Source organism: Anguilla rostrata, chromosome 14, assembly GCF_018555375.3.
Source record: "Anguilla rostrata isolate EN2019 chromosome 14, ASM1855537v3, whole genome shotgun sequence".
In the NCBI taxonomy this organism is placed as follows: domain Eukaryota; kingdom Metazoa; phylum Chordata; class Actinopteri; order Anguilliformes; family Anguillidae; genus Anguilla; species Anguilla rostrata.
Genome location: NC_057946.1, coordinates 27299847 through 27325085, shown reverse-complemented (window position 1 = coordinate 27325085; position 25239 = coordinate 27299847). Strand labels below are relative to the sequence as shown.

The 25239-nt window shown below is 42.6% G+C and overlaps 1 protein-coding gene across 5 annotated transcripts in view; it reads right to left on the bottom strand.

Annotated features, from left to right (window-relative positions):
• The window catches only part of LOC135239711 (PALM2-AKAP2 fusion protein), a 117928-nt gene that overhangs the window by 19086 nt on the left and 73603 nt on the right, over window positions 1–25239 (bottom strand). Inside the window, exon 1 of one of the 5 annotated variants that reach the window (XM_064308585.1) lies at window positions 12465–12623. The exons of 3 other annotated variants lie outside the window; for them this stretch is intronic. In XM_064308585.1, the coding sequence (XP_064164655.1) occupies window positions 12465–12524 (60 nt within the window). In that variant the 5' untranslated portion in view covers window positions 12525–12623. Of the gene's footprint in view, window positions 1–2468; window positions 2757–12464; window positions 12624–25239 lie in introns of those variants that run through there. One more of the 5 variants, XM_064308587.1, reaches the window with a different exon arrangement.

The following is a 25239-nucleotide window of genomic DNA, read 5'->3' as shown; positions in this document are numbered from 1 at the left end:
TACTGAAATTCCCCCTGCAGCGACGCCCAATCCATACTGACGCAAACAGGTTTACTGCAGATCAAGAAACTACAAAACCAGCGACAAATATTTCCATTTGTGGGAGATGTGGGAGTAATTCTACTTGGCGCCCAGTTACAGTACGTTTGCTTTTATATTGTCATGAAAATAGGGCCCTTCAAGTTGTTATTTTTTTGATGGCTGGAAGCAGCTTTCTTCCCCAGTGTCAGTGAAGGACTGCTCTTGTTATTGACTTCAGCGTGTTTTATTTTTAGAATGTAACAACGAAGCTGATGTGTTCATCTCGCATAACCCTCAACTCTTTCTTTTCATCCAGTTGTATCCAGTGTTGGAAGCGCTGAAGTATTAAGCAGATATTAAAGGTGACATCACGGGAACTGTCAGTGAACAACTGCCGAGAAATGATACTTCCCACGCTTCTCACTCGTTAAGGACGATCTGTTTGGGCTGTTTGTAGTTTGAGTTATTAAAATTCAGTGACAAAAACGACAGCCGACTTCACACATTTAAAAGTTTTTCCTAAATGAACACTGCTCTGCATAAATTTATTGAATAACGAGTCTGCAGGTAACAAAAAGAAGTTAGCAGTTTGTAGACACAGGGCAGTCTGGTTCTCCATTTTATTTTATGAAACCATTAACTCACATAGGATCTAAATTTGGAACTGATGAAGGAACATGAAAATAGACCTCTGTATGATTAAAAAGTACAAAGGGAGTGACAAGGGATATGAACACACATATTATGTGCTTAACTAACCCCTGACGCTCAGAATCACAGCAGTCCCGCAGGCTTTTAGAAATAAACATCACATGTCCAACTCCTAATATTTTTGCTGTAGCTTTATATTTTGATCCAATACATTTCTTTGGCACCTCAGGAAAAACTGAAATGCCCTTTTCTCCATGGACTGAATTCAATTCTTTGCATTTGCATGGTGCTGAGCCTAAATGGCAAACTCCTCTAATTACCAGCCAAATCTAATTCCTATTGATTCCTGGCTCATGAAAAGAAGGCCTGGAGGTAGATTGTAATGCGTGACTCAAAGCCTGTGACTTCCTAATGACTACACAGATGGGAAAATATGCACTTTCTGGTCCGATCCGTCTCGACCTCTAAAGCTTCTCACACAAGATGCCAGTGTTGTTCTATGCTGGGCGGGCAGGGCATCCCACAGTGGGTCACTATAACATTCCCGGCATAGCTCAGCTGTCCTCGAGTGCCAGGCCTGCCAAAAGCAGCGATGACGGACATGAGATTTCACTGTTCCTGCCCTGTTAATTAAGTGACACTGTGTGTGTGTGTGTGTGTGTGTGGGTATGTGTGTGTACGTGTATGTGTGTGCGTGTATGTGCCTGTGTGTATGTGGGTACGTGTGTGCGCGCATGTGTGTGTATGCACGTGGGTGTGTGTGTGTGTGTGTGTGTGTGTATGTATGTGTGTGTGTGTGTGTGTGTAGCTTCAGAAGGGTAAAGCAAATACAGAAGAATACTATGAGTGTTTTGGTGCTTACGCATTTGTGTGTCTGTGTCTGTATAGGCCTGGATTAACTCCCTGTCCTTCATTTACACGTTCATAAATCTGACCAAACTGGAAGGCGCTGCCATTTCTGTGACATCTGGAAGTGGTTACCAGGACAAACAACATGAACTACATCGGGTCCCCCAGTGCATGCTGGACTGGCAGGGCCCTCTGAACTTGTTTACAGCGAGAACTGCTGTCACATACTTCAATAAAAGAGCAACTCTCTTATGTAGACTTTAGCCTCCCCCTGTTGTCATGCTGACAACAGTATTTTCTCAGGAGACACAAGATGTCTAGGAGAGCATCTGTCTTGCCTTTGAGTTCACTGCAGTGACAAAGCACTGATTCTCACTGCAGATTTAAGGTAAAGAATAAGGGCTTTTTTTAAGGAAGCTGAAGAATTTTCAATGTCATATCAATTCATGAAACTCTCATTTTGTAGCAGAGTAGCATTATGCTAAATACATACTGTAACAAGTAACCAAAAGCCAAAACATGAAAACATGAAATATTGGATCATTAACAGTGCACCAGAGAAAAGGTTATGTCCCTAAACATGCAAAGGTTATATATAAAAAAAAGTCCAAAAAAATTTCATTTTCAGCCAACAGTGCACATTCCACCCATTGACCCTGCTTGCTAATTGCACAATCCCTTATTTTTAATCTCCAAAGACATCTTTTCTATTAAAACAGACTGAATGCTAACCAATGACTTCCCCACAAAAAGGAAACAAAAGATTCAGTGAAATTTCAATAGTTCTGCTTTCATTTTTTCCCCCCTGCATAAACTGCTAAAACGGTCCATCAAACATCGCAAGCAAATTCACACAGATTTCCCCAGAGTCATTGCCTAACGCTCACGAACAGAACGCCCAGATTGCCTCACAGCACTTATCTTCCAGTCTTAGCAGCGATACGCACCCGTATTCTCCACACGTAGCAGTGTGAAACATCAAAAGCCGCTAGTTTCTGCCTCACTCGCGGAGCGGATAATGAGGTAAGCCCTCTTTTTTTGGAAATCCCTCTCACCGGCGCACTGGAGTTGGCGGGGTTGGCTGCTCCCGCTACGCTCGCCCCGGCGTGTGAAAGAAGAACGGAGCGACCCACCACGCTGCTGCCGTCCCGCTTCCGCTCGGACCCCCGTTTTTTTTTTTATCCCCCTTCCACAATACCCCTCTTCTCTTTGGCTGCTTCGAGCCAGATTCCTTTCCCCAGCCTCGTTTGCAGGCAGTGATGTCACAGGCTGGCTAAAATAAGGAAGAGCCGTTCCGTCTCCCCGGCGCGTTCACACAAAAGAGCCTCTGTGACAGCAAACCCCCCCCCCCCGGACCTCGCTGTGGGCCCTACCCCCCACTCACCCTCCCAAAGGGAGGGGCAGACTGGGCTGGGCAAACTGTCACTGTCACTGACCCACGCACGTGGGGGCAGGGGTGACGACACATGCGGTTTCCGTTCGTGTGTGTGTGTGTGTGTGTGTGTGTGTGTGTGTGAGCATGCATGTGTGTGCACGTGCGTGTGTGTGTGAGCATGCATGTGTGTGCACGTGTGTGTGTGTGTGCGTGTGTGAGAGCATGCATGTGTGTGCACGTGCGTGTGCATGTGAGTGTGTATGAGCATGCATGTGTGTGCACGTGTGTGTGTGTGTGTGCGTGTGCGTGAGCATGCATGTGTGTGCACGTGCGTGTGTGTGTGAGTGTGTGCATGTGTGTATGCGTGTGTATGTGTGTATTCATGTGTGTGCGTGAGTGTGTATGTGTGTGTGTTTATGTGTGTGTGTGTGTGTGTTTATGTGTGTGTGTTTGTGTGTGTGTGTGTGTGTGTGTGTGTTTATGTGTGTGTGTGTGTGTGTGTGTGTGTGTTTATGTGTGTGTGTGTGTGTGTGTGTGTGTGTGTGTTTATGTGTGTGAGAGCATGTGTGCGTGCCTCTATGGATGCATGTGTGTGTGCACGGACATGTTTGTGCGTGCGTGTGATTTCGCGTGTGAAACAGGAAGCTGGCTAAAATCTTTTTTTAATAACCTTTGGTTCCACAGAAAAGTGAATCACAAGATTTAAGAGAGAAAGCACACTCGTGATCTGTGAGTTGTGGGTTACTATGTCACTGTCCTGTAACCAAACACTGTTTTGTTATCCCCGCTGTGATTTCATGTCCAGAGCCCTACACCAGGGTAATTACACATTCTGTGATCGCTTTCTCTTCTGCAGCAGCACGCTTCAGAGAGAGCATGCAGCTTATTTTACTCCCGCACCTCCGGTCCTCCTCACAGAGTCACACATGATTTACTTCAATGCAACAACAACGTTTTTCACAAAGAGAAGTGAAGAACTCTCTGCTAGCACGTGTCTCCGTGCAAACACAACAGACCCAATTTTACACCTCTAGCCACGATAATTTAGTGAATACTATAGCTTAAATTTTTACATATCAACCGACCATACACAGCTGGATATTTACTGAGATCTGCGATTGTATAAATTAGTCATATATACAACAGCACTAACCAACAGGATTTGAGCTCGCAATCTGCAGGTTTCAAGTCATTGAAACACAGCTGTCCACAGCATGATTAACAGTCAAGTCAATCCATCACTGTGATGAACTTCCTGTGGGGGCGATCCCAAACTGGTTCTATGAGGGGGGTCTAAAATAAATCTGCTGAACTACCGTAATGCATGTGCGCACATCCCAGGTTCCAAGGGCTTTTTACTTGAGATATACACACATAGCACATATAGGTTGGAGAAGTACTTTGGCAATCTCTGAAATGTTCCCGTAACTTAACTTTCATAAATTGAACATAGATTACATTTAGCACACGGGACATGCAATTTCATGCAATTTGCCACTTCTCAGTCTGTACTGGCTCTGGTATTATTATGTGATTAATTCTGCCCTGAATATCTTTCTGAACTGAAAAAGGGTTTTTCTGTTAATGTAGCCTGACGCATGCAAAGGTCCTCAAGAAAATTTAGGAAGGTTCTGACTTAAGACAAGTTGTTTTTCCACACACAACAAAGAATTCTCCCTCTCACAGATAAATATTAAAAGGAAAATTTTGAAATTGTGAAAAGTTAACAATTCATACACTAGGCCTGCTATGCAAACTTTTTAAAAATTGGCTTGGAATTTGAATGGCTCAACATGGGGGATTTGGACACAAGGTGTTCATACATGTGTGGAATTTGATTGGGGGGGGGGGGGCAAGGCTTAATTATATAGCTTAAAGAATATTTGCTCCTAATTCAGTTGTATTAATATACAGTATTTTGTATTAATCTGACCCTTCCTCTCATTTCTGCTGCCGTCCGCTATGGAGGCCTCTTCGCGGGGGCCTTTTAAGAACCCAAAGGGTAACCATGCACACGTGCTCATTTACGCTAGGCTTTGTGCAATACAATTAGCGGTCAGACCACTGGACTCAGCAATTACATGTTATTACCATATAGCTTCCCGCTATGAAAAGAAACGGTTGTTTATCCTCGGGGACAATTCTGTTTACAGCCCGGGTGAAAAGGCTGCAATTATAGCCGCGTGTCGCCCGCTAAGGGGGTAAAAGTAGAGTGGGTTCAGATGACTTGCGGCTCCGGCGAGAGCCCGGTCGCCTGCCAGTAGCCGTAGCGGTGGAGATCGATCGATACAACAGGAAAACGGCCCACGGGGCAGTGCGCACAGCCCACACACACGCCAACTAGGACACGAGCCGTCGATCGAGCCTTTCGCTGGGCGGAAAGGAAACGCACTGACCCATTCAACAAAAAGTGAACTGCACACGCTCCGAAAAAAAAAACAGATCACAAAATTCTACCATATTAACTTTATTTTTTAAACACATTCTGTAGATAAGCAGTGAGAGCACCTGGGTATTAGGAATAATTTTTTTTAAAAAGAAGCGAAAATATTGAGCTGAAATGGTCCCTGAGCCCTTTGCCTTATTAATGTAATTAGCCTACAATGCGCTTAACGCTCAGCATTTAATCAATTTTCTGTCTTTAATGAGTTACATAATCTATAATGTGTAACACATAAAGGAGGTTTCATAAGTCAATTCATTATATTTTATTTTATTTATTTATATTTATTTATTTATTTATTTGACAAAAACAATACACATTGATCAACATCACTATTATGTGATGTAAATGTACCAGATTTAGCCAGATCGCTAATTTCCATCTAAATTATAATCTAGGACAACGACCTTGTAGTTAGATTGAGTCTGGGAACCCCCATTTAAGACGCAGCCCTCCCACAAACCGTGCCTCGCAGACTCCCCCAGCCCTCTGTCGGTCTGCTGTAGCTTTCACTACAGCATTGCGACCTTTACTTCGCTATCATGACCTTCACTACACTATCTTGACGTTTGCGACGCTATCGTGACCGTTATCACATAAGGGTAAAACGGGGTGTTCGGTGTGCGTGTGTGAACAGGCAGGAACTCAATGGAAGGGATGAGAGGAGTGGGTTGTTTCATTTCCAGAGCTTCTAATGGATTACTCAGACAGGAGGAAGGGATCTGGCAGGCAGACTGGGGTGGGGAAAAGGGACTACGCACACATAGCTCTGTGCTCCCAGGAGACATATAAATACCAAGCGCTGTCTGGGGTGTGACAGGACCCCGCACTACGCCTAATCACTCTGCCTGGCAGGTGAGGCTAAATAAAGCCGAGGCTTTGATTCCCGTGTTTTGTGAATTTTACAAAAGAAACAAACATTGTTTTTTTGGCAAAACTAACTGACGAAATCAAAAATAAACACCATTCACCATAAGTGATAGGCATTTCGGCTTGCAATTGGGACTGCATTTTCAGAATTGCTCTGCAGTCTTAGCTTCCATATGTTCCACGTCCAATTCTACAAAATATTTGGTGTGCGACAAGAGCAGTTTAGCCTGTTTTCATTGTTAATAATGCGGCTGCCATTAACAGTTTACAATAAAATAAACAGATGTCCTGTAGGTCCTCTCTTGCACAGTCTACAGTGATAAGATTATTCAGATTTAATATGATCCCAATCAAACCAAATTTTACACAACATTCTGTGAGGTGGTGGCACCTCTCTCTCTGATTTCTGCGGGTTAATTGACCCTGACGAGGGGCAGGTGTGTGAGTACTATGGTGAGGTGATAGCACCTCACAGGCATTTGTCTGAGCTAATTGTCCCTGATGAGGGTCAGGTGTAGGAGGCCTATATGTAGCCCCTGATTTCTGGGGTTCAGCGCAGACTCATTGTTTGTCAGACTCTTAGTGTGTAGGGGTGTGAGAATCGGCAGAAGTTACCGTGTTGATCCTATCTGCCTGATTTGATCACCGTTTAGTTTCTTCTCGAGTTGGTTATCTCTCTGCACTGTGGAGGACATTTGGCCCTCGTCTCTTTAGTTTTCTTTGTTTTCTACCCGCCAGTGCGATATCTTTCTTGTAAGTGACCACTCTTTTCTAGTGGGTTTCTTTGGCCTCGTGTAGCGGGTTTCATTTCTTTAGTTTGACCCGCACAGAAGTTTCAGTGAGTGAGAGAGCGATTACTTCGCTCTTATATTTGGTTTTTCCCTCCTTTCTATCGCTCGGATTGGGTTATCCTCAGGGTTAATTTTAGATCCCTCGGTCCGCATTGCGCCCCCCTCCTCAACCGTGACAATTCAAATTTTAATTAAACAAAGATACAATGTACAATCTGTCAGCAATAAGCACCCTGAATTAGCCTGGGGGGGGGGGTCCCTGGATCAGAAAAGGCTGCAAACCCCTGATTTACTCACTACACTCTGAAAGACATAGACATACGTCTTCCTCTGTTTGTTATGGGATCTAAGCACCAAATTTTCTCCCTAAGCACGAGCATTAAGCAGATTCACCTGTTGCACCGAATCAAATCCGCCTCACAGAATAAACAAACATCTCCTAACAGACGCACGCATAAGGTAATGAACTACGTCACTACGCGAACATGGCCAGTAAGCTCGGTGCCATTAAAGCAAATCAGTGAAATAAGGGCCAGGACAGAGATAACCGAGCGGATTAGACACTGTCCACGCCACATTACGGCTGGGTTCTTTCTCCCTTAAGCACCGCCTCAAATATAGCCTCTAATCTGGGAGAAGAACGCGGATGGACAGAGGAAGGAGGGGGAGGAGGAGGAGGAGGGGGAGGAGGAGGGTGACAGGTCAGCTGGTTTCTGTCAGCAACTCTTGAATGAAATGAAAACAGGAGAGCTGGCTCTCCGAGGGCTTGGTGTAGAAGAAAGGCAGATAACAGCTCTCTGCATGGTTCGATTCTGTCAGTTAAAACTGAAATTGCTGCAGTGTTGAGAGGTAAGGGAGGCAGAACTGTACGGTACTGCTATTTCAGACAAAAAGCCTTAAGCAATGAATGATGGGGGTTGGAGTTGATTCCTGATTCAAGATCAAGAACTGACTCTAGCAATAATGAGTAAACTCTTCTGTTTATGCACAATTGTGGTTTTTGCAGCAGGTTTTTTGAAGAAGTTGCTAAGTAAGTCACATGACAATAGCCAGTCCTTGCTGAATGCTATTTAATAGATTGGTAGTATTTTAAAGGGAAATGCACATTATTCTATTCTATTTGTAGTATTTAAATCTATTTGTAGTATTAAAGGAAAAACAATAATGCACATTCTGCAAAATATGGGACGCACTCAACCCAAACTGCAAGTGACCCAAAGTTAATAGGTCATTCAAAAATGCACGATAGATTCCCTTTTTTCAGTGTGTGCCATAGCAATTCATCAGGGGCAGGGATAATCTGCAGGACATAGACAAGTATGGGACAAATTGTATCCTGCACCAGACAAACCATTTTTTGGCTGGAATTTACAAAAATGTGGTACACTGGCCTTGCTAACATTAACATTAATCTCACTGTAGCATAATTAGCCTCATACTAGACTCTTGGTTTCATGCTGAATGGGTTCATTCATATACCAGAGGTTGATTAGTTCTGAATGACTGAATGACTGAGGCTAACATTATGCTGGTTCTCATGAAGTACTCAATTATAAAAGGTAAAATAGAACAATTGCAGGTATAGCAGCTAAGATTATTATATGCGGTCACCCAAAATGACTCGCCTAAAATTATTTTTTTTCAGTAAGCGTTGGATAATGGTGGGGTGCGTGGAAGTGAGGATCATTTGTCTGCCTCGGCATCAGAACCCACTTAATTTGGCTGTGTTAAGCATTATAGTGGAATGTATTAATAGAAAATATACAGTACAGTACAGTATATTACCATTTGAGATATTGGCACAATTTTGACATTACAAAGCAGGTGGCTTTGGTTTCCGATATTTTCTTGTATGTTCTACAAAGTGCTATGAAATGACATTCAAATTTGGGGCACGCTAATTTGCCGTTCTGTGCAGTGGGGGAGAATTTCTGTAGGTATGGTATGGCAGCACAGAAGGACACATTTTGTTCTGGTACGGTTTACAAAATAAAATGAGTCTGAAGTCAGTCTGAAAAAACTGGTGGTGTTCTGTGCCTCCTGGTAATTTAGGAATGAGGCTCCAGGTCAGCTTCTTGTCTCAGAAACAGTGTACAGGTATTGGCAAATGTACCAACTGCAGAGCTGAAAGTAAAATCATAAGAAATGAAAAGAAAAAATAGAAATACACATTTGGGGTTGTAAGAATTAGTGACGACTGGAAGTCTTTAAATAATATACAAACTGCCTTAAAGAAGCCGATTAGCTGGAGATCATGGCCAATATCGTGCGTGACGTCCCTCAAAGTGTCGTAGTTAATCGGGCACAGAGGGTCACATGACGGCCTAGGCTAGGGAGGCCGGCGCCCGAACGCTCCTCTTGTGTTTCGCACAGGCAAGGGTTCGTCGGGGAGTGATGCAACTTCCTGTTCACAAGCTCTCAGACCACCCGTGAGAGGGCAGGAGGGCAGTCGCCATTAATCGCCACCTTGTCCAAAGAGTCACATGACTCAGAAGGAAGGCAACCCATCCCTGATGTTCTGTTTGTCCTTTCCGAAAGGCTAGCCTGTCAGCTTGTATGTGTTTTAACATGTCCCCTGGATTCCAAAGTGATTAAGTTCTCGTGGTAACAAACTACCACCGTAAATGCAACTGGGTGATTGCTTTTGTAAGAACGTTCCTGAAAGTATGATTAGTGTCTAATATGTTAAATCACTGAAAAAAAATGGTCACAAACATATTAACACGGTTTTAACATATTGCAGCTTTTTGCTGGACACAGCAACATAGCAAAAGCCAACATACTCAACTGCACATTAAATATATTAGACCCCTTTACAAAATTATATTTCAGTCACTGATCCCATATCAAACATCAATCATCTAACAATGACTTCATGGTAACACTCAATAGATTAAACGGTAGTTACGTACTACATTTTCAAAGCAGGTCCCAGTGTGTGTAGCATCAGAAAAGGAAGGGGCCGTCTCCGTGGAAACCAGGGTAAATAAGACACTGCGTTTTCATTCCACACGGAGGCGAAGTTGAAATGCAGGCCCTCTCCTCCGAGCTTCTCTGTCTGGGATTTCATTTTTATAGGCACCTCATGCGGTTTTTGGGCAGGCTGCTTTTCTAGTGCCACAGGGACGGAGGAAATAGGGCGTATCTCGACAAATCAAAAACTGGAAACCCTCCCTGACGGCATCAGTATTTCGTGGAGAACAGGCCTCGCCAAAGAGGATATCCCCAGCTTCCACATTTAACCAAGCCTGCTCAACAGACTGCCATCTTTCATTTTTCATTCCTTTTGAGGAAACGTTACGGCAAAAAGTGGTGTGAACAATTTTAGGACATCCATCATCAGCGAGCCATGATTTTCCGGTTTGAAAACGGGGAGGTGAAACTGGCCGTTGTGTGTCTGTCCAATCAGGTGCTGGCAGTGTTCCACGGTGGGTTGGGTCACTCGTTTCCGTACCGCCCTTCCGTTCCCCCGGACAGTTTAAGGTTCGGTTACGTCCCATGCCTTTGGTTGAGAATGCACCTTGAGAGCGCTTCCATTCCACACCCCCCCAAACTGTCTATGTGACAGGCGGATGTAAATAATTCAGGCCAGTTCCGTCAAATAGAACCCTCTATGGGTTCATTGGCGGCCTGTTCATAAATTTCCTCTTATTCCATCTAAAGTGTCCACTACTATGTGTTTCTGAAAACATTTGAGGTGGGAAACAGGCAATGCAGTTGCTGAATCTTCATTCATATTTGATGCGCAATGCCTAGTTTGACAGTTTGACCTGACTCAGCTGGGCTGGCTGGACAGATTCATTTGCATAGAATAATGGTGGAGTACATCCTATGCAAATACAGAACCGCGAATGTACCACACCACTCGCCGGGCTGTACCCATCATGCACTGCGCGGGCTCCGTGCAGAAAATGAATAAAACGAATTGAGCGCCCCGTGACAGAACTTGCTCGCTAAGTTTGTAATGCCACAGCATTTGCTCTGAATGTGATTTCTCGCATTCGAAATGTCGCCTGTGATCCCCAGTGTCAACAAACATGGACGCACGCGGCCGTTCAATTATTTGTGTTCATCTCGGCCGAGAGAAGCCGAAGAAGACGTGTCCATCGAATAAAGCGTTCAACCTTGCCCTTAGCGAGCTCTGTGTTGAGCGTACTGTCTGGTTTCAGAGGGTGAAGGGAAGTCAGACAGCATTCAAGCATTCAATTTAACTCCCGTTCCTTCCTTGCACGACTAAGCTCATTCGCACAGGAACAAGAGTCAACTTCAGTAGCCGCTACCTTGGGAGTTGACCTGGACTTGTTACTACTAGTTGTCACTCTTGTTCATAACAGTACTAAGTGTGAACCCTGACTGTGGAGCACCTGCTGTATTTGGCTGTAATTTACCTGTAATGGGGCATCTCTGTATTTGCTGTTCATTGTTCATTACAATGAGTTATGGAAATGGTACATGATAGGCTTCAGTTAGTATAACTTGGCTGTCATGTCGGCTTCTCAATATCTTTGTGCAGGAGATGGTTTTTATGGACGTATCAGGCATAATTGGGAGGGGGGGGGGGTTTGAATTTAATTTTCAGTTCCGTCACTAGTCAATTGAATTTAACTTCAACTCATTCATTGAAAAATGTCGACACTGTTCTATGAAGATAGATTAAGCTGAACTGAAACACGATTCAGAACACTGACAGTCGTTCACTGTGTACTGACTTCCCTCAGCATAAAGCTGAACAATATCAATCTCAGTTAAGGTGTTGAAAATGCACGGGGGTGGTGTTTGAGTTTAAACAGGAGACTGAAACATTCTACCCCAGGGGACTCCATTGTTGAATAAATGTTACAGAGCAAGAAACATGCAGTTTTGCCGCAAGGAACAATAGTCTATGTGCACATTACCGGCCTAAGCAGTAGCAGGAAGGCGAAAGATGTTATGTAATCCCACTGATTAAAAAAAAGCACCATCACTGTTAATGGAATGACCAGCCCACAGTGCTTTGGGCTGAGATCAAAAATTCCTTTTTTTTTTTGCAAAGCACACACACACACACACACACACACACACACACAAAATATGATTTCAACCTAAGCTGCACATTTCTGTCAGATACTGACAAATTACACACATATTTTGTCCTAGTAAATGAAAATAAAAACTTTATCTGGATAATGCTGCTTTTTAAAGTGTCACGTCTATGGTGTTCTTTCCACAAACTGAAATATGGCTTTCTGTTTAAACCAGCCTGCGGTCTAATGTCTCTTATTCCTACTTTATAAATACAGACACTGGCTAATGGTCTGTGCTGGGAACTGTAAACTATGCTTGTCGCATAACTTAGGTTACAGCGATTGCAGAACAAACCCAGAGCGAGCCAAGACTTCCAACAAGCAATGAAAAAGCCAAACACAGCACAGCCGACTGCTTAATTCAAAACGCGTCAAAGCGGTTGAACGAGAGCCAATCTTACCCTGAAGCCTTTCTCCATCGAGAGACAAAGAGCTTTCCAAGGTGCTGTGTACTTCAACATCTTGAACCACTCCAAAGAGGCACTGAAGTGACTGGAGTCTCCCACATATATCAACTTCCTGAAGTCCTTTAATTAACACCCTCTCCCTCCCCCCCCACCCCCCACCTCCAAACACACACACACGCACGCACCCACCCACACACAACAGCCACCCCGCCTCTTAATTTCCTCGCAAGACAACAGGCATCCCTACGCACGGTGCTCTTTGGCGGCGGACATCTAAGTAAAGTCGCCACCGAGAGCTTCTTTTTATCCGAAAATGAGCTTAGCATCAAAAGCAATTATATCTGCAACCTTTCCCCCTCCCTCCCTCCCTCCCTCTGGGGGGCGGGGCCAGGAGTGAGTGACGCTGCCTGTTCACTCCGTAATCCTCAGATGGTTATGTGATGGCCACTTGGAGGGAATCGCCCACTTCAGGGCAGGGGAAGGAGTTTGGACCAAAGGTTATGAGAGACAGTCAACCCCCCACCCCCCCGCCCCCTCCGGCTGCAGACTGAGAAGAATGTTAGGGCTCAAATGGAATGACTCAGCAAGATGGGTCATGTTCAAAAGCCATATAAGGACTGGATTATACCAGAGACACTGAAATCCTCCAAATTGTTGCTTGGGATACGCCCTCGAAATGATACCTTTACATCAATAGCAGGAAAGGAAACGCCACACTTACGCATTTATTACGATAACCTTTGTTTTTGGGCGAATAAAATATATTCTGCAATACAACTTCAACCGCAATATAGGTCAAATTTATATGATAATTTAAAATCATCTGTGTAATCTGACTGTTAGGAAGGCCGTACTGTAGTTTCTACTTCTCGTTCCATACTCGTTATGTGCATAACCACAGCTTTACAACCGTGCACATCTATCATGAGAGCTATTTCACAATTTCTACAATTCTACATATCAACAAATCTGCCACAAATTCTGCACACAGAATGAGGTACAGACCACATTAAAATTGATGTTGAACCTACTGAGCCAATTGTTGCAATTGCGCATGTTTAAATGGTGTAAGCACGGTTGTTATTATTCCACTTTTTTGTCCAAGGCAATGTCAAGGCAATTTTTGTCCAAATGGCTCGCATTACTTGTAACAGTTAAAAAAAAGGAAAAGATTCTTGAAACATTTTTGCAAAAGCAAATTTTAGCCATTTAGATGTGTGTCTCTTGAAAAAGCACATTCCTCAGACAAACGGTTGGTGTTTTTAGGAATATGTGGTAATGGGTGACCTCTCATCTGAGAAACAGCAGTATACTGAGTTCATCTGTCCTTTTGCCTGCATTCATGAGTTCAAGTCAGATGTATCTTGGGGCCTTGAGCATGAAAGCTGCACATTTCACTCATTTTCTGTCATAATGTGTGTTCCCACTGGACCCGGGAGAAGAAAAGGCAGAGGGCCCATTTGAAATGGAATCTGGATTAGAATCAAACCGGTATCGTCTTTTGTACTCATTTCAGTGATCACGGGATTTAGCTTCAAAGGAAAAAAAAAAACCTGTGTCACATGGTAGAAGTGTCAGAACCCCATGAAAAGGTAAGAAAAGCTCAGGGCTGCCAGCACTGGCTCTGCTCCACCACCCGGCCTCCACAAATCAGCTGTTCTTCTTCGGCTGTGACAACCAACGGCGGAAAGCGAAGGAGCAGAGAGACGGATGTGACTTTCTAATCAGGCATCCCCGCGGCGACGCGTGTCTGGGGCAGCCGCGGCTCGTCATCCCGAGGACCGCGGCGCCACGCCGCCGACCCGTAGAGCGGCAGGCCCGTGACACCTTCTTTGAAGCGTGAGGCCGTGACACGTTCCTTGCGGGCGTGCGCGGCGAGGAGGTCGCTGCCGTCGTTAACGCCGAGGGCAGCGGCGTTTACACGGCTCACTGGTCCCCGCCGTATCCGCACGTCAAATTCACGACCATTTAAGGAAACTGCTTCGATGGAAGAAGGGAGGTTTCTGCAATTTCCTCAGGTGTGTGAAATCATGTCACAGGAGGCCAGATGGTATTTGTAGTTCGTGTGGACTTAATCCAGATCACACACAAAACTGTATACCCATTTCCTACAAATGTGGAATATTAATCTGTCCCTAAAACAAGTCAGTATATTGAGATCATAGGCTCCCCCCCCCCATGGCAGGTAATTTGGATCATTGTTTTACTGCTGCTTTATAACATAAATTTAATTGTAAGGCGGATGAAGGAAGCAGAAAGCTTATTTATTCTTCCAGCACAATAGGACGGGTCAGGCCAGAAAGGAAGTACTTCTCTCTGTATCCAAGGGGCCGGCCCTCAACAAAACCCAAACACAAATATGAGGAGGAGGGATGGGCACGCCGCCTGTTCCTGTCAAAGCAAGGCCGGCCTACATTTATCAATTAAGGACAACTGTCTTATTCCCCCTATTTCCAAGGCGCAGTCAAACGACGTGCCAATACTGGGCGCATTCAGAACACCACCAAAATAGCACAATGTGGCAGCGTTAAAACCTTGCCTGGGTTGGTTTATACGTAAATGCAATATTCAACACCAAACTTGCACAGGGCTTAACATGTTTCGATTGAGATGCCCCCTATTGCGCTGCCCAACCCATGTTGGCAGAAATGGACCAAGAAAGTACCAAACCTGGTGCAGGCAACAAATATAGTTTGTGTGACTAGCAATTGGACTTGCACCCCCTGGCGCATTTTCACTTATGCCATCACCAAAATAGACCACCCGGAGTGTTGTTGATTTAATGAAAAACATATCAGTTTAAAATCACCGTTTATTAAGTAGATCATTAGGGTGCAGCTATATCACCAAGCGAATTTGACCAGTGAGCACAATAAAATGCTAACAAACGTTTTGTGCTGACAGGCTGGAAGATGTAGCTACTACTCAAAAAAGCTGTACATTACATAATCTGTAGATACACTGATGTTGCGACGCACAGAACATTTTTCTCAGGGAATCTAAGCCGGAGAATTTGTCTGAAGACTGTTCTGCCCACAAGGATAGCCCCATTCAGCACCGAGCACATTGAGCACCCAGTTCAGACTTCTGTAATGGCACAAAAAAGGACACAAAACTGATCCTCAGGGTGCATTTTCTTAAAATGTCCGCTTTGTGCCCATCTCTTTCAAACGAATAAATACTGTACAGCGCTTTGTATTCTGAACAGTGGCCACCACAGTGCACTGATTAAAAACTACATTCCCAATTATTAACAGTCATTATATACTTCTACTGACATGGACTTATACAAATATAACATTGTAAGAAAATCAGGTTATTGAAAAATGAAGGCTTATCATAATAATTTTTTATTGCTAAATTAACTTGATATTACCCAAAGTACATGTTTGGCAGAAGAGCCTGGTGTGTTCTGGTAACATGGTTCATCATAAACACTACACACAGAATAGGCCAAGGGCACATATTTACCACAAGTTTAAATATGTTTTGGTTATTACAAAGAAAATCTACCGTGACACAGTAAATTATACAAAATAATAATAATTTAAGAAATACTGAATGCTCAACAAAATGGTAGCAATTTTACAGTTAATATTCTTTACAACACCAATTAACATGATTGTTTAATAAGCTGAAACACAATAGGAGTCTTTTAAATAAGCTCAGAGCAGATAAACACACATTAATTATTCTGGGAAAGTCAACTCTTCTATGATTAGGAAGGAACTCATCAACACGGGCACAGGAATTGAAACAGTTTCATGCAATGCACTGTTGAAAACAATTAACTTCAGTCAAGCACACTTAAACCATATTATTTCATTTTACTCAAAAAATTTTGTCTTAAAAAATACAGGAGAAAGCCTCGTAAAACCTACTTAATTTAATACGCTTGCTTGTGTGTGGTACCAGCCTTAGATACCGGCATGGATGCACAGCATTAGAACAGTACAGTACGAAATGAAAGTATCAAACCGAATCGTGACATGACAACAACAAACAACCAAACGAGAAGCGCCTGTTAGACTTCGGGTAAACATTCCACCTACCGCGAACGCGGAAAACATCATCCAGACGGATATCATGGCAGTGTTTTGGTGCGGATCCGTAGCCCCGTGAGAAAAATGAGCCGCGTTCCCGGCCGCTGGCAACGGACATGGCAACACGCAGGTCCCTTCTTCCCTTCCCTCGCTGTTCTTTACAATCCGGCGGCCAACAAAAGGCTCAATGGGCCCTCCGACAAGGGAAGGCGCTCTCAGGCGGAATCCTAATGACCGAAGCTCCGTCGCGAGGCCGCGCCCGCTCACGGTGCTGTCGCCGACGGCGACTCATTCAAACTGCCATCAACAGTTATCGAACGTAAGGAGATATAAAACAAACGTGTTTCATATTCGAGATTGATAAAGACAAAGATGGTGTGGTGGGAGTCATAGCAAACCGCAGAGCATCATCCAGAAAGAGTCAGGTCTGCAGATGCACTTTTTTCTCTATCGTTGTCAATAAAAATATCAGCATTCGCGCCAACATAGGTTAACAGCTTCTTTTCTCGCACATTAATCCACATCGAACAGGCAGCAGGTTCATAGTTGTTTTTAGCCACTATCTAAACATAACCTTTGAAAGGCTCTGTCACTGAAAGGCTCTGACACCCGAGAGCAGACAACTTTCATTTGAGTTTAATTTCTGAGGAATCGGATGTAACGCAACATAACCTGACTGCAGACCTCAGTCTCCATCCTTACTTTCCCAATGACAGACCCAACATGGCAGTTTGTCACCTGTAGACATCAGTGTGAAAGAACCATCAGGTGGTGAGTGTTCATCCAAGAGGAGTGTCAATGGTGTCATAAAATATTAGTACAAAAACCGAAGCTACTTAATGTATGGGTATTTTAACATAACACAGGGCAATGTGACATTTTCTTCTCTACGGCAGAAGAATTTCTGAATTGTTTATAATGCAGTTTATTTATCTGTGGTACCCTCAATGGTTGGTCTTTTTAACACCCACATAGAGACCCACATATACACAAGAGTGCATCGACAATTCACTCTATCTTCATAGCTTGAAATATGAAATTATTAAATTCAACAAAAATAAAACTCAATCTATTCAATCTATGTGGATACACTGATGAGAAAAGCGAGAGTATTTCAAGCGTTGGTTTATCACACTCAGGAACGTCAATATCCAGACCTACTGCCACGGAGCTGGCCTGAAGCACTCAGCTAATGAGGGCACGGCTTGCTAGCAGGACAGCACGCAGGAGCTCACTTTAAAATGAGAAGGGGGTTCCGACAGGGTAGCGCTGGTAAAATACTCAATCAGGTCCTCGTCTGCACCACTTTCACTCCCTCTGTCAAACAAAACGAGAGCCAAACAGCATGCGTCAGCGCTGTACACTGCTCAGGTTCAATGCACTGCTGAGGTTGAGTGCACTGCTGAGGTTCAGTACATTGTTGAGGTTCAATAAACTGTTGAGGTTCAGTACACTGCTCATGTTGAGTACAGGGCTAGCCTTCAGGTTACTAGGCCACTCTGACACTCAAAAAATTGATATGCATTGGCTTCTTTGCTTAACAAAATGCAGACAGCACAGAAAATAATCCTCTTGGCAGATTTAATTTAGTTTGCTATGATTGTAATTTCACCAAGCTTTGAGCTTTTTAAAATAATTAAAGCCACTGTACCGTTTTTCATTAAAAAAGTTAATTATTTATTTTTAGGCTCTGTTGTTGCTCTTGCTTCTTTTTGCTCTTTTCTTTTGTGGCAGTATTCTGTACTATGCAAATAAAATTGATTTGATTTGATATATTCATAATTATGGACAAACTATTTTGTTCATGTTAAATTGAATGAGATCTTATGGCCCTTCAATGTAATGACAAATAAACAGTATTTTCTAAGGAATGAAAGTAAGTGTTCCAGCTTTTCATATTATTGGATTAATCCTGGCTGTAACAAATGACATATTTTATTTTATAAGTGCACATTGTTGGTATGTTGAATAAAAGCCTAATTATGGACGTTGATTAGAGTTTGTCAGGAACAGTTTGTCACACAGGATTTTGGTTTGGTCACAATTCAGCACTAATCCTACATCACAAAACACAGGGAAAACTAACAAAAGCCTTTTCGTGAAGACCAAGCAGAAAAACATGGCAGGGGCCCTACAAGGGGTTTACTGAAGTGTGAAAGTATCCTCGGGTTTAGATTTTGGGTGCATTAGACAAACCCTTCCTTTTTGAAGCACAGCCCCATTAATTAACAGATAAGCTAGTGGATTTAAACCACATTGCCACACCCGTCTCTCCTAACTATTCATTGAACTTGAGTAAATGTTTTTGTCCCTCTAAATGTCTCATTGCTTAAATAATCATTATTTAGCCGTCTGTATCCAAATCACTCCAAATCTGAGTTCAGTTTTCATCTATGATTACAGCAAGTAAAATACTGTCACCCCCCCCCCCCCCCCAAAGCAGAGGGAACACAGTGATGCATTAATAAAGAATGTAATTATAGTATAAATATTGTCTTGACTATATTCCACACTCATACAGCAAGACTAAGATATTTATCAGTTGTGTGTTTGTTCTAATGATCAACAGGCTTTTGCGAGTTTCCATTTATCCATTACTCATAAGGAAAGGGTGTCCTTTTTTAGTATAAACCTAATGAAGCCAGCACCATCCTTTCATAATCAGATCATTTTGTCCTGTGGGGAATGTTTTGGAACAGGACAGACTGATCCAGTTGTGTGTGGCGCTTTGCTTTGGGCAGAGTGGAAATTTGGGCGTCAGTTATTAAAATGCATGGTGTTTCAGTTTGAATTTAACTGTTTAATGGATCTGTCTTGTAGAACTGGCTTTTACGTATTGTGTTAACGTTTCATATTTTAGTAGGCCAAAGAATAGACCTACTGTATTGTAAATTGTAGGCCCATTAATAATATATCAGTGATCTTAAATCTTCAACAAAAATTTCAACACATTTTGTATAACATTGCAAAAACCAAAAAATAAGTTAATCTTAACAAGTATTTTAGTCTTATATTTTGACTTATTTCTATTACCTTTTTTGCTAATAAGACAAAAAGATGAGGCCAGTGAGGTCTTGCTCATTTCAAGATTTATGGTACGACAAATTCACTTGTCCAAAAAAAAGTGACTTAAAACAAGCTAATATTTTCTACTTGAGAAGAAAAAACTATTTTAAGTCTCATTACAAGACTAAAATACTTATTAAGACAGAAATTTCTAGCAGTGAAGTCCAAATAGAAGTCCATTAAATAGCATACTGGCTACGAAGCCTGTGCATCACATTCAGTAAGACAATTACTACATGTCATATGTCTGAGTGGTATTAAACCTATACGGTCTTTAATCTTGTGTAAATGGCTTCCTGATTATAGGCTAAAAGCGCTGGTCATAAAACAGAACCATGTATTAACCACACCCTTACCTGGTATGCCCGCATTTTCTATGTTGGGATACTACAGATTTAAACGTCTCTTGGTGCAACTAGCAGAGGACCCAATGCACTGCAATCCACACTGCTAGGTTCTTTCCGTTGCCTGTTGACAGAGGCCTAGCATTCTCCTACTTCGCACGCACATAAAAACTCTAGCGCCAAGCCAATTTACACCAGTCACCGAAGCCATGTTTTTGTAAAACAACTTTGTTTAGAAAAATAATTTATTCGTCCTCACTTTGCTCGTTAAAAAACCAGAAGCATCAAAAAAAAAAAGAAAAAAAGTTGTTAGCGACACCCCAGCGCCATGCTTGGAGATCACACAGGAGATAGCGCGCGACTAATCACCACGTTCTGAATACTATTTCCAGGGCACTAATTTACACAGTGTGAATAAGCTCTGTGTATTGTTAAGTTTGAAGGTAAAGCTAAATTGAACTTCCATTTGAACACCATCAGTTGAGACAGGCACGGAACACTGTTTCACTCATAAGTCATAAACATGCTGCATATTGACCTCTGAGTTTTTTGGTATGAAACAGTTATACAGTTCAGATTTTTACACATTGTTCAAAATCATGATGTGTGGATACTATATTAAACACATTACAAATATATATATATATATATATGTGTGTGTGTGTGTGTGTGTGTGTGTACGTATGTACACACCACACACAAATTGGCACACACCCAAAGGTTAGTGAGGTGCAGCGTAGCGGATCATAGATATAAGAAATCACAACACACTTGGGTGTTCCCCCTTGTTGTCAGATAGCTTTTCCAGAGTCAATGATTTGATGTCCTGTCTTTGCACACATTTGTTTGTATCTTGGGGTTACAGTGGACATTTCAGTTGTCAACTGAAATGAAAAAAAAAGTTTGCTTTGCTCAGTACTGTTACCGTAAAAAAATACGTATACAAAAACAATTCTTTACACGCGTTTTGAATTTACCATGGCTGAAGATGAACATTTTATACATAAAATCCAGTGATTTTACCGCCTCATCTGGTACTTGATGGACATTGTAGCTGATTTAATGGCAATGGTTTCCTCACTACCTTGGACTGTGTGGGAAAGCCATCGAGTATTGTGTGTATGTTAATAAACAGCTATGGTTAAAGATGGTTATTGTTAACTTGTTGATGTCCAGGTCACATTTCATCTGACATTCTTCCCAAAGCGTCTCAAGGCAAATGAATGGTCTGAAGATCACACAATAGTTATGAACACATTTTGGCTTCTCTTAAACCCTACACATTTTAAAGATAAAGTAACATTGTGTATAGCCAGTGAAAACCTGTTCACTCCTTAGGCTTTATTTTATAGAATGTCACTTCATGTCACTACCACTGGCATTAGTGGAACACTATGTCCTGGACAAGGAAGCTTGTCCACAGCTTGTCACTTTTACAATGAGTGTATTTACGCAGATGTAATTGTGGTCAATCACTTTCCTCTTGTCATGCAAAGAACACCACAGGCATTTAGTCAAGATCTTTCCTGGAATACAATATGCAATATATGTCACTTACAAGCCAAGTGAAACAATCAGCATTACTGAAGACAATCCGCGGGTTTGTCACAAAAAACGAGTGCTTTCCGATGACGGGGGTGACGGGGGGGGATTAGAGCGGAACGACGTGACGACAGAGGTCCCAGGCTCTGGAACAGTCAGGCAGCGCTAATGGAGCTGTTCAATAGCTCCCCTCTATTGGGAATCGCAGATGGGAGGAAACAAATGACAAATGGCAAGTTGCAGCAGGAGGCCTGGCCGGCACCGCTTGCCTCTTTGTACCCCCGGGGAAAACTGCTTATGGAGGACCGGGCTGTTAGTTTGATGTGCTTTGCAGACCAGCAAGCTGGTCCGAATAAGGACATTTTGATTTCTCCTTCCTGGGAACCTACTATGTACATTTTTTGTTGATGCATGAAGGGCTGATTATATAGAAAATGGAAAAGAAACTGAACAGTAAAACGTCCAGTTTTAATTCAGCTCTAACAGTGTTAATTCAGCTGTAACAGATAACATTTGGTCCCACTCTGGGCCAAATGTTATATGCTAGAGTTGAATGAACACTGGACATTTTACTGTGTGGGTGCTCTTGTAAAAAAACAGCTCTGGAGGAAACATGTTCGTTTGTCCTATGTCCTAGTTTTTTTAAATGTTATAGCCATTAAAATAAATGCTTTTAAATTCATTCATTTGTGCCTGGAACATTATTTCTTTTGTTTCATTTTACTAGGGTTTATATGTTGGTTTGATATATCACTCATTATCACTAAAGAATTATCAGAGCTGGAAAATGAAGTCAGTCTTTGTTAACATCTGCACCTAGAGCCCGTAGCTCTTCTCCCCTACTTCCTGTTAAGACTGGCTTTTAAGTGCACTCTTTCTCACATGATTCTCCCCTACTCTGACAAAACAAACTCTTCTGAGGCTTCTTTAGTGACTGCAGGGTAAAAATAAATCCTGCTGATGAACACAAGGCACTTCAATTGAGAACTACAGGACTTCTACTATCAATGCTATGCATTGTGTCCTGCAAGCACCTTTTTATCATTGCAATTAATTAAAAATGCATTGTCTGCCTGCAATACCGGAAATAAATGCATATCTACTCTATTCTATATCTAATCCTTATTTTTTTTACATTTTACATTTACATTACATTCTTATATGCAATTCATGATGCAGGGACACCATTAAAGCAGAAATAATGGTCAGTGGCAACAAACTGGTTATTTTTAAAGTTATTTTCCTAGTGGCCAGCTGTAATTAGGCTATAACATGCTTTTTTTTTTTAATTAACAGTTGCTGCATAATTTCTCAAAAACAACAGAAACATGGAGCCCAGCCTGAAATATGCAAAAAGAAAATGGCACCCAAAGGCTCTCCATTTGTCACTCAACAGTTAAGAGCTGGAACGGGCATTTCCTTAAGAGGGACTGGCATCCTGTATAGGGAGGTGTTCATCAACTGGCCTTGTCGCCCCAAAAACAGGCCTTAACTCTTAGCTACATGTCAGAATACACCTAGCCAAATCATTTGTTTATTTGTACATTTTTTAAACACAGTGGCAAGGATCACGTTTGAGGTTTCAGTAATTACTGTCTCACGCTCTTCGACTGAAGATGGCTGAAGTCGCTCTCTAAACCACAAGCAATGTTGAAAATCATCAAATAGCAGCCCTCCCACTAGGCTAACAGGGACGGAAAGGGAACTGACAGATCAGTGAAATACCAAGTCTGGATTTAAGGAAATATCACATTAAACCAGCGTGTCATACGATGCGTCCATTCAGACACTGACAATTTCAAGAGCCGCACACAGCCTCAGTGGGATCAATCTGCAGGCGATGGGCTAACGTCATATTACGCAAACACTAACTGCCTACTGTACATCAGCAACTGATAATAATCATGGCGTATGGCTATTATGCTTAGGACAAAATCAGTCCGTCACCAAATAAATTTCCAAGCAATATCCATTAATTCCTCAAGCTTCGTTGCCCAAAACATCAAGCCACACAAAAATAGAGTCACCGGTGAGCGCGCTCAATAATAATTTAGCAAAGATTAAAGAACTTTGCTTGTTCAGTGGCAGGGTCCTGTAATGAGCACCAAACAGACAGAAGAGACATTAAATTACATTACATTACATTACAGGCATTTAGCAGACGCTCTTATCAAGAGCGACTTATGCAACTTTTTACACAGCATTTACATTGCATCCATCCAAAACACTTATACAGCTGGATAGATACTGAAGCAATGCAGGTTAAGTTCCTTGCTCAAGTGTACAGCGGCAGTGTCCTACCCGGGAATCAAACCTGTGACCTTTAGGTTACAAGACCAACTCCTTACCCATTATACTGCACCGCTGCCCCACTAAAGGGCCATTAAGCTTAATGAGAGTGATGCACTAAAGAGAAGAGGAGAGCAACACTAGAGATCCCTGCAGGGCCGACTGCCCCCGTTTCTCAGGCCGGTACACATGACACCGCGCGGCTCAAAGCGATCGCCCGCGACTTCGGTTACCGTAAAGAAATAGCACTGCGGCTAACGCCTCCACTTCAGCCATAACGTCAGGAAGTAGCACATGTTCACCGGGTGCCCAATGCGTTCCTGCCCCCGCGTGTTCCACTTAAAGGCTACAAAGAGCGCATTAATAATTAGCATGAATTGTCAAACTGAGACTGTAAAAAAAAGATGTGTTTTGTGGCTTATTTGCTGATGTGAGACACTCCTGCGGTTTTCATTGAATGGTGGAAACGGGAAAACTTTACAAACTAGCAATAGCCAAAATGATATGTCTGTGGTATGTTCGTTCTAGTTAATCAGGATGCTTTTTCTTGGCATAGCGGCAGATTTTAAAAAACAGGGTATAGAATCCTGGATTTGCTGTGCAAGAGACTCTTCTGATGGGGTTTTGGAATGTGAAAGAGCTGCCGTTTCCTGTTTTTAAATTCCCACTTTCAAATCATTAGCAGGAGTGACTTTGATTTTATCAAGGACAATGGAATTTCCCCCATACGGCTTCGGTGTCCATTATTGGTATTCGCCGCAGAATGCGTGGAGGACAATAGCACTATTGGATTACTGAGGAAAGACCTCACAAGAGATTAGAGCACCAAACCTTAAAAATGGCACTTTGAAGGACATTATGAGAGGAAGTCTTATTTTAGTCAAGGCAATACATTGTCATGCTGTTATCACTTAACCCTGAAAAGTCAGTGTTCAGATTATCTTCTATGCAAATCGCTACAAGGCTCTTTCATAAGGTGTTGGGCCTTGTTTTTTAGGTCAGAAACAAGGCCCACTACCTCATTAAAGAGCCTTGTAGTGATTTGCATAGAAGATAATCTGAACACCGACACTGTCAAAGGTGCGTCCAAATCGATCACACTAATGCCGATCACGCCATTGCACACGCACACAGGGGGCGTTGAGGTAGAGTTTCAGCGTGTAATAATTTGAAGGTGTTGTGAAGGTGTGAGCGTGATGCTAACTAACTAAAACATCTGCTGACCCAACCTCCCTTCCAGCCACACAGTGGCACACACCTCCAAAAAAAACAAAACGGGGATAAAAACGCCAAACATGGCACAGGCGTCCTAATGAGGCTTTCAAACGTCAATCGGCCGGTGCGAGCGCCACCACTGTGCTAATGACAGGCTTTCTGCAAACTCACAATGCAGCCTAACATTTTGAATCACTAGAAATGCATTTCTATTACAATAAATGCAGGGTGTGTGACTAAAGCAAGACAGAGCCAGTTTCAAAGGGAAAA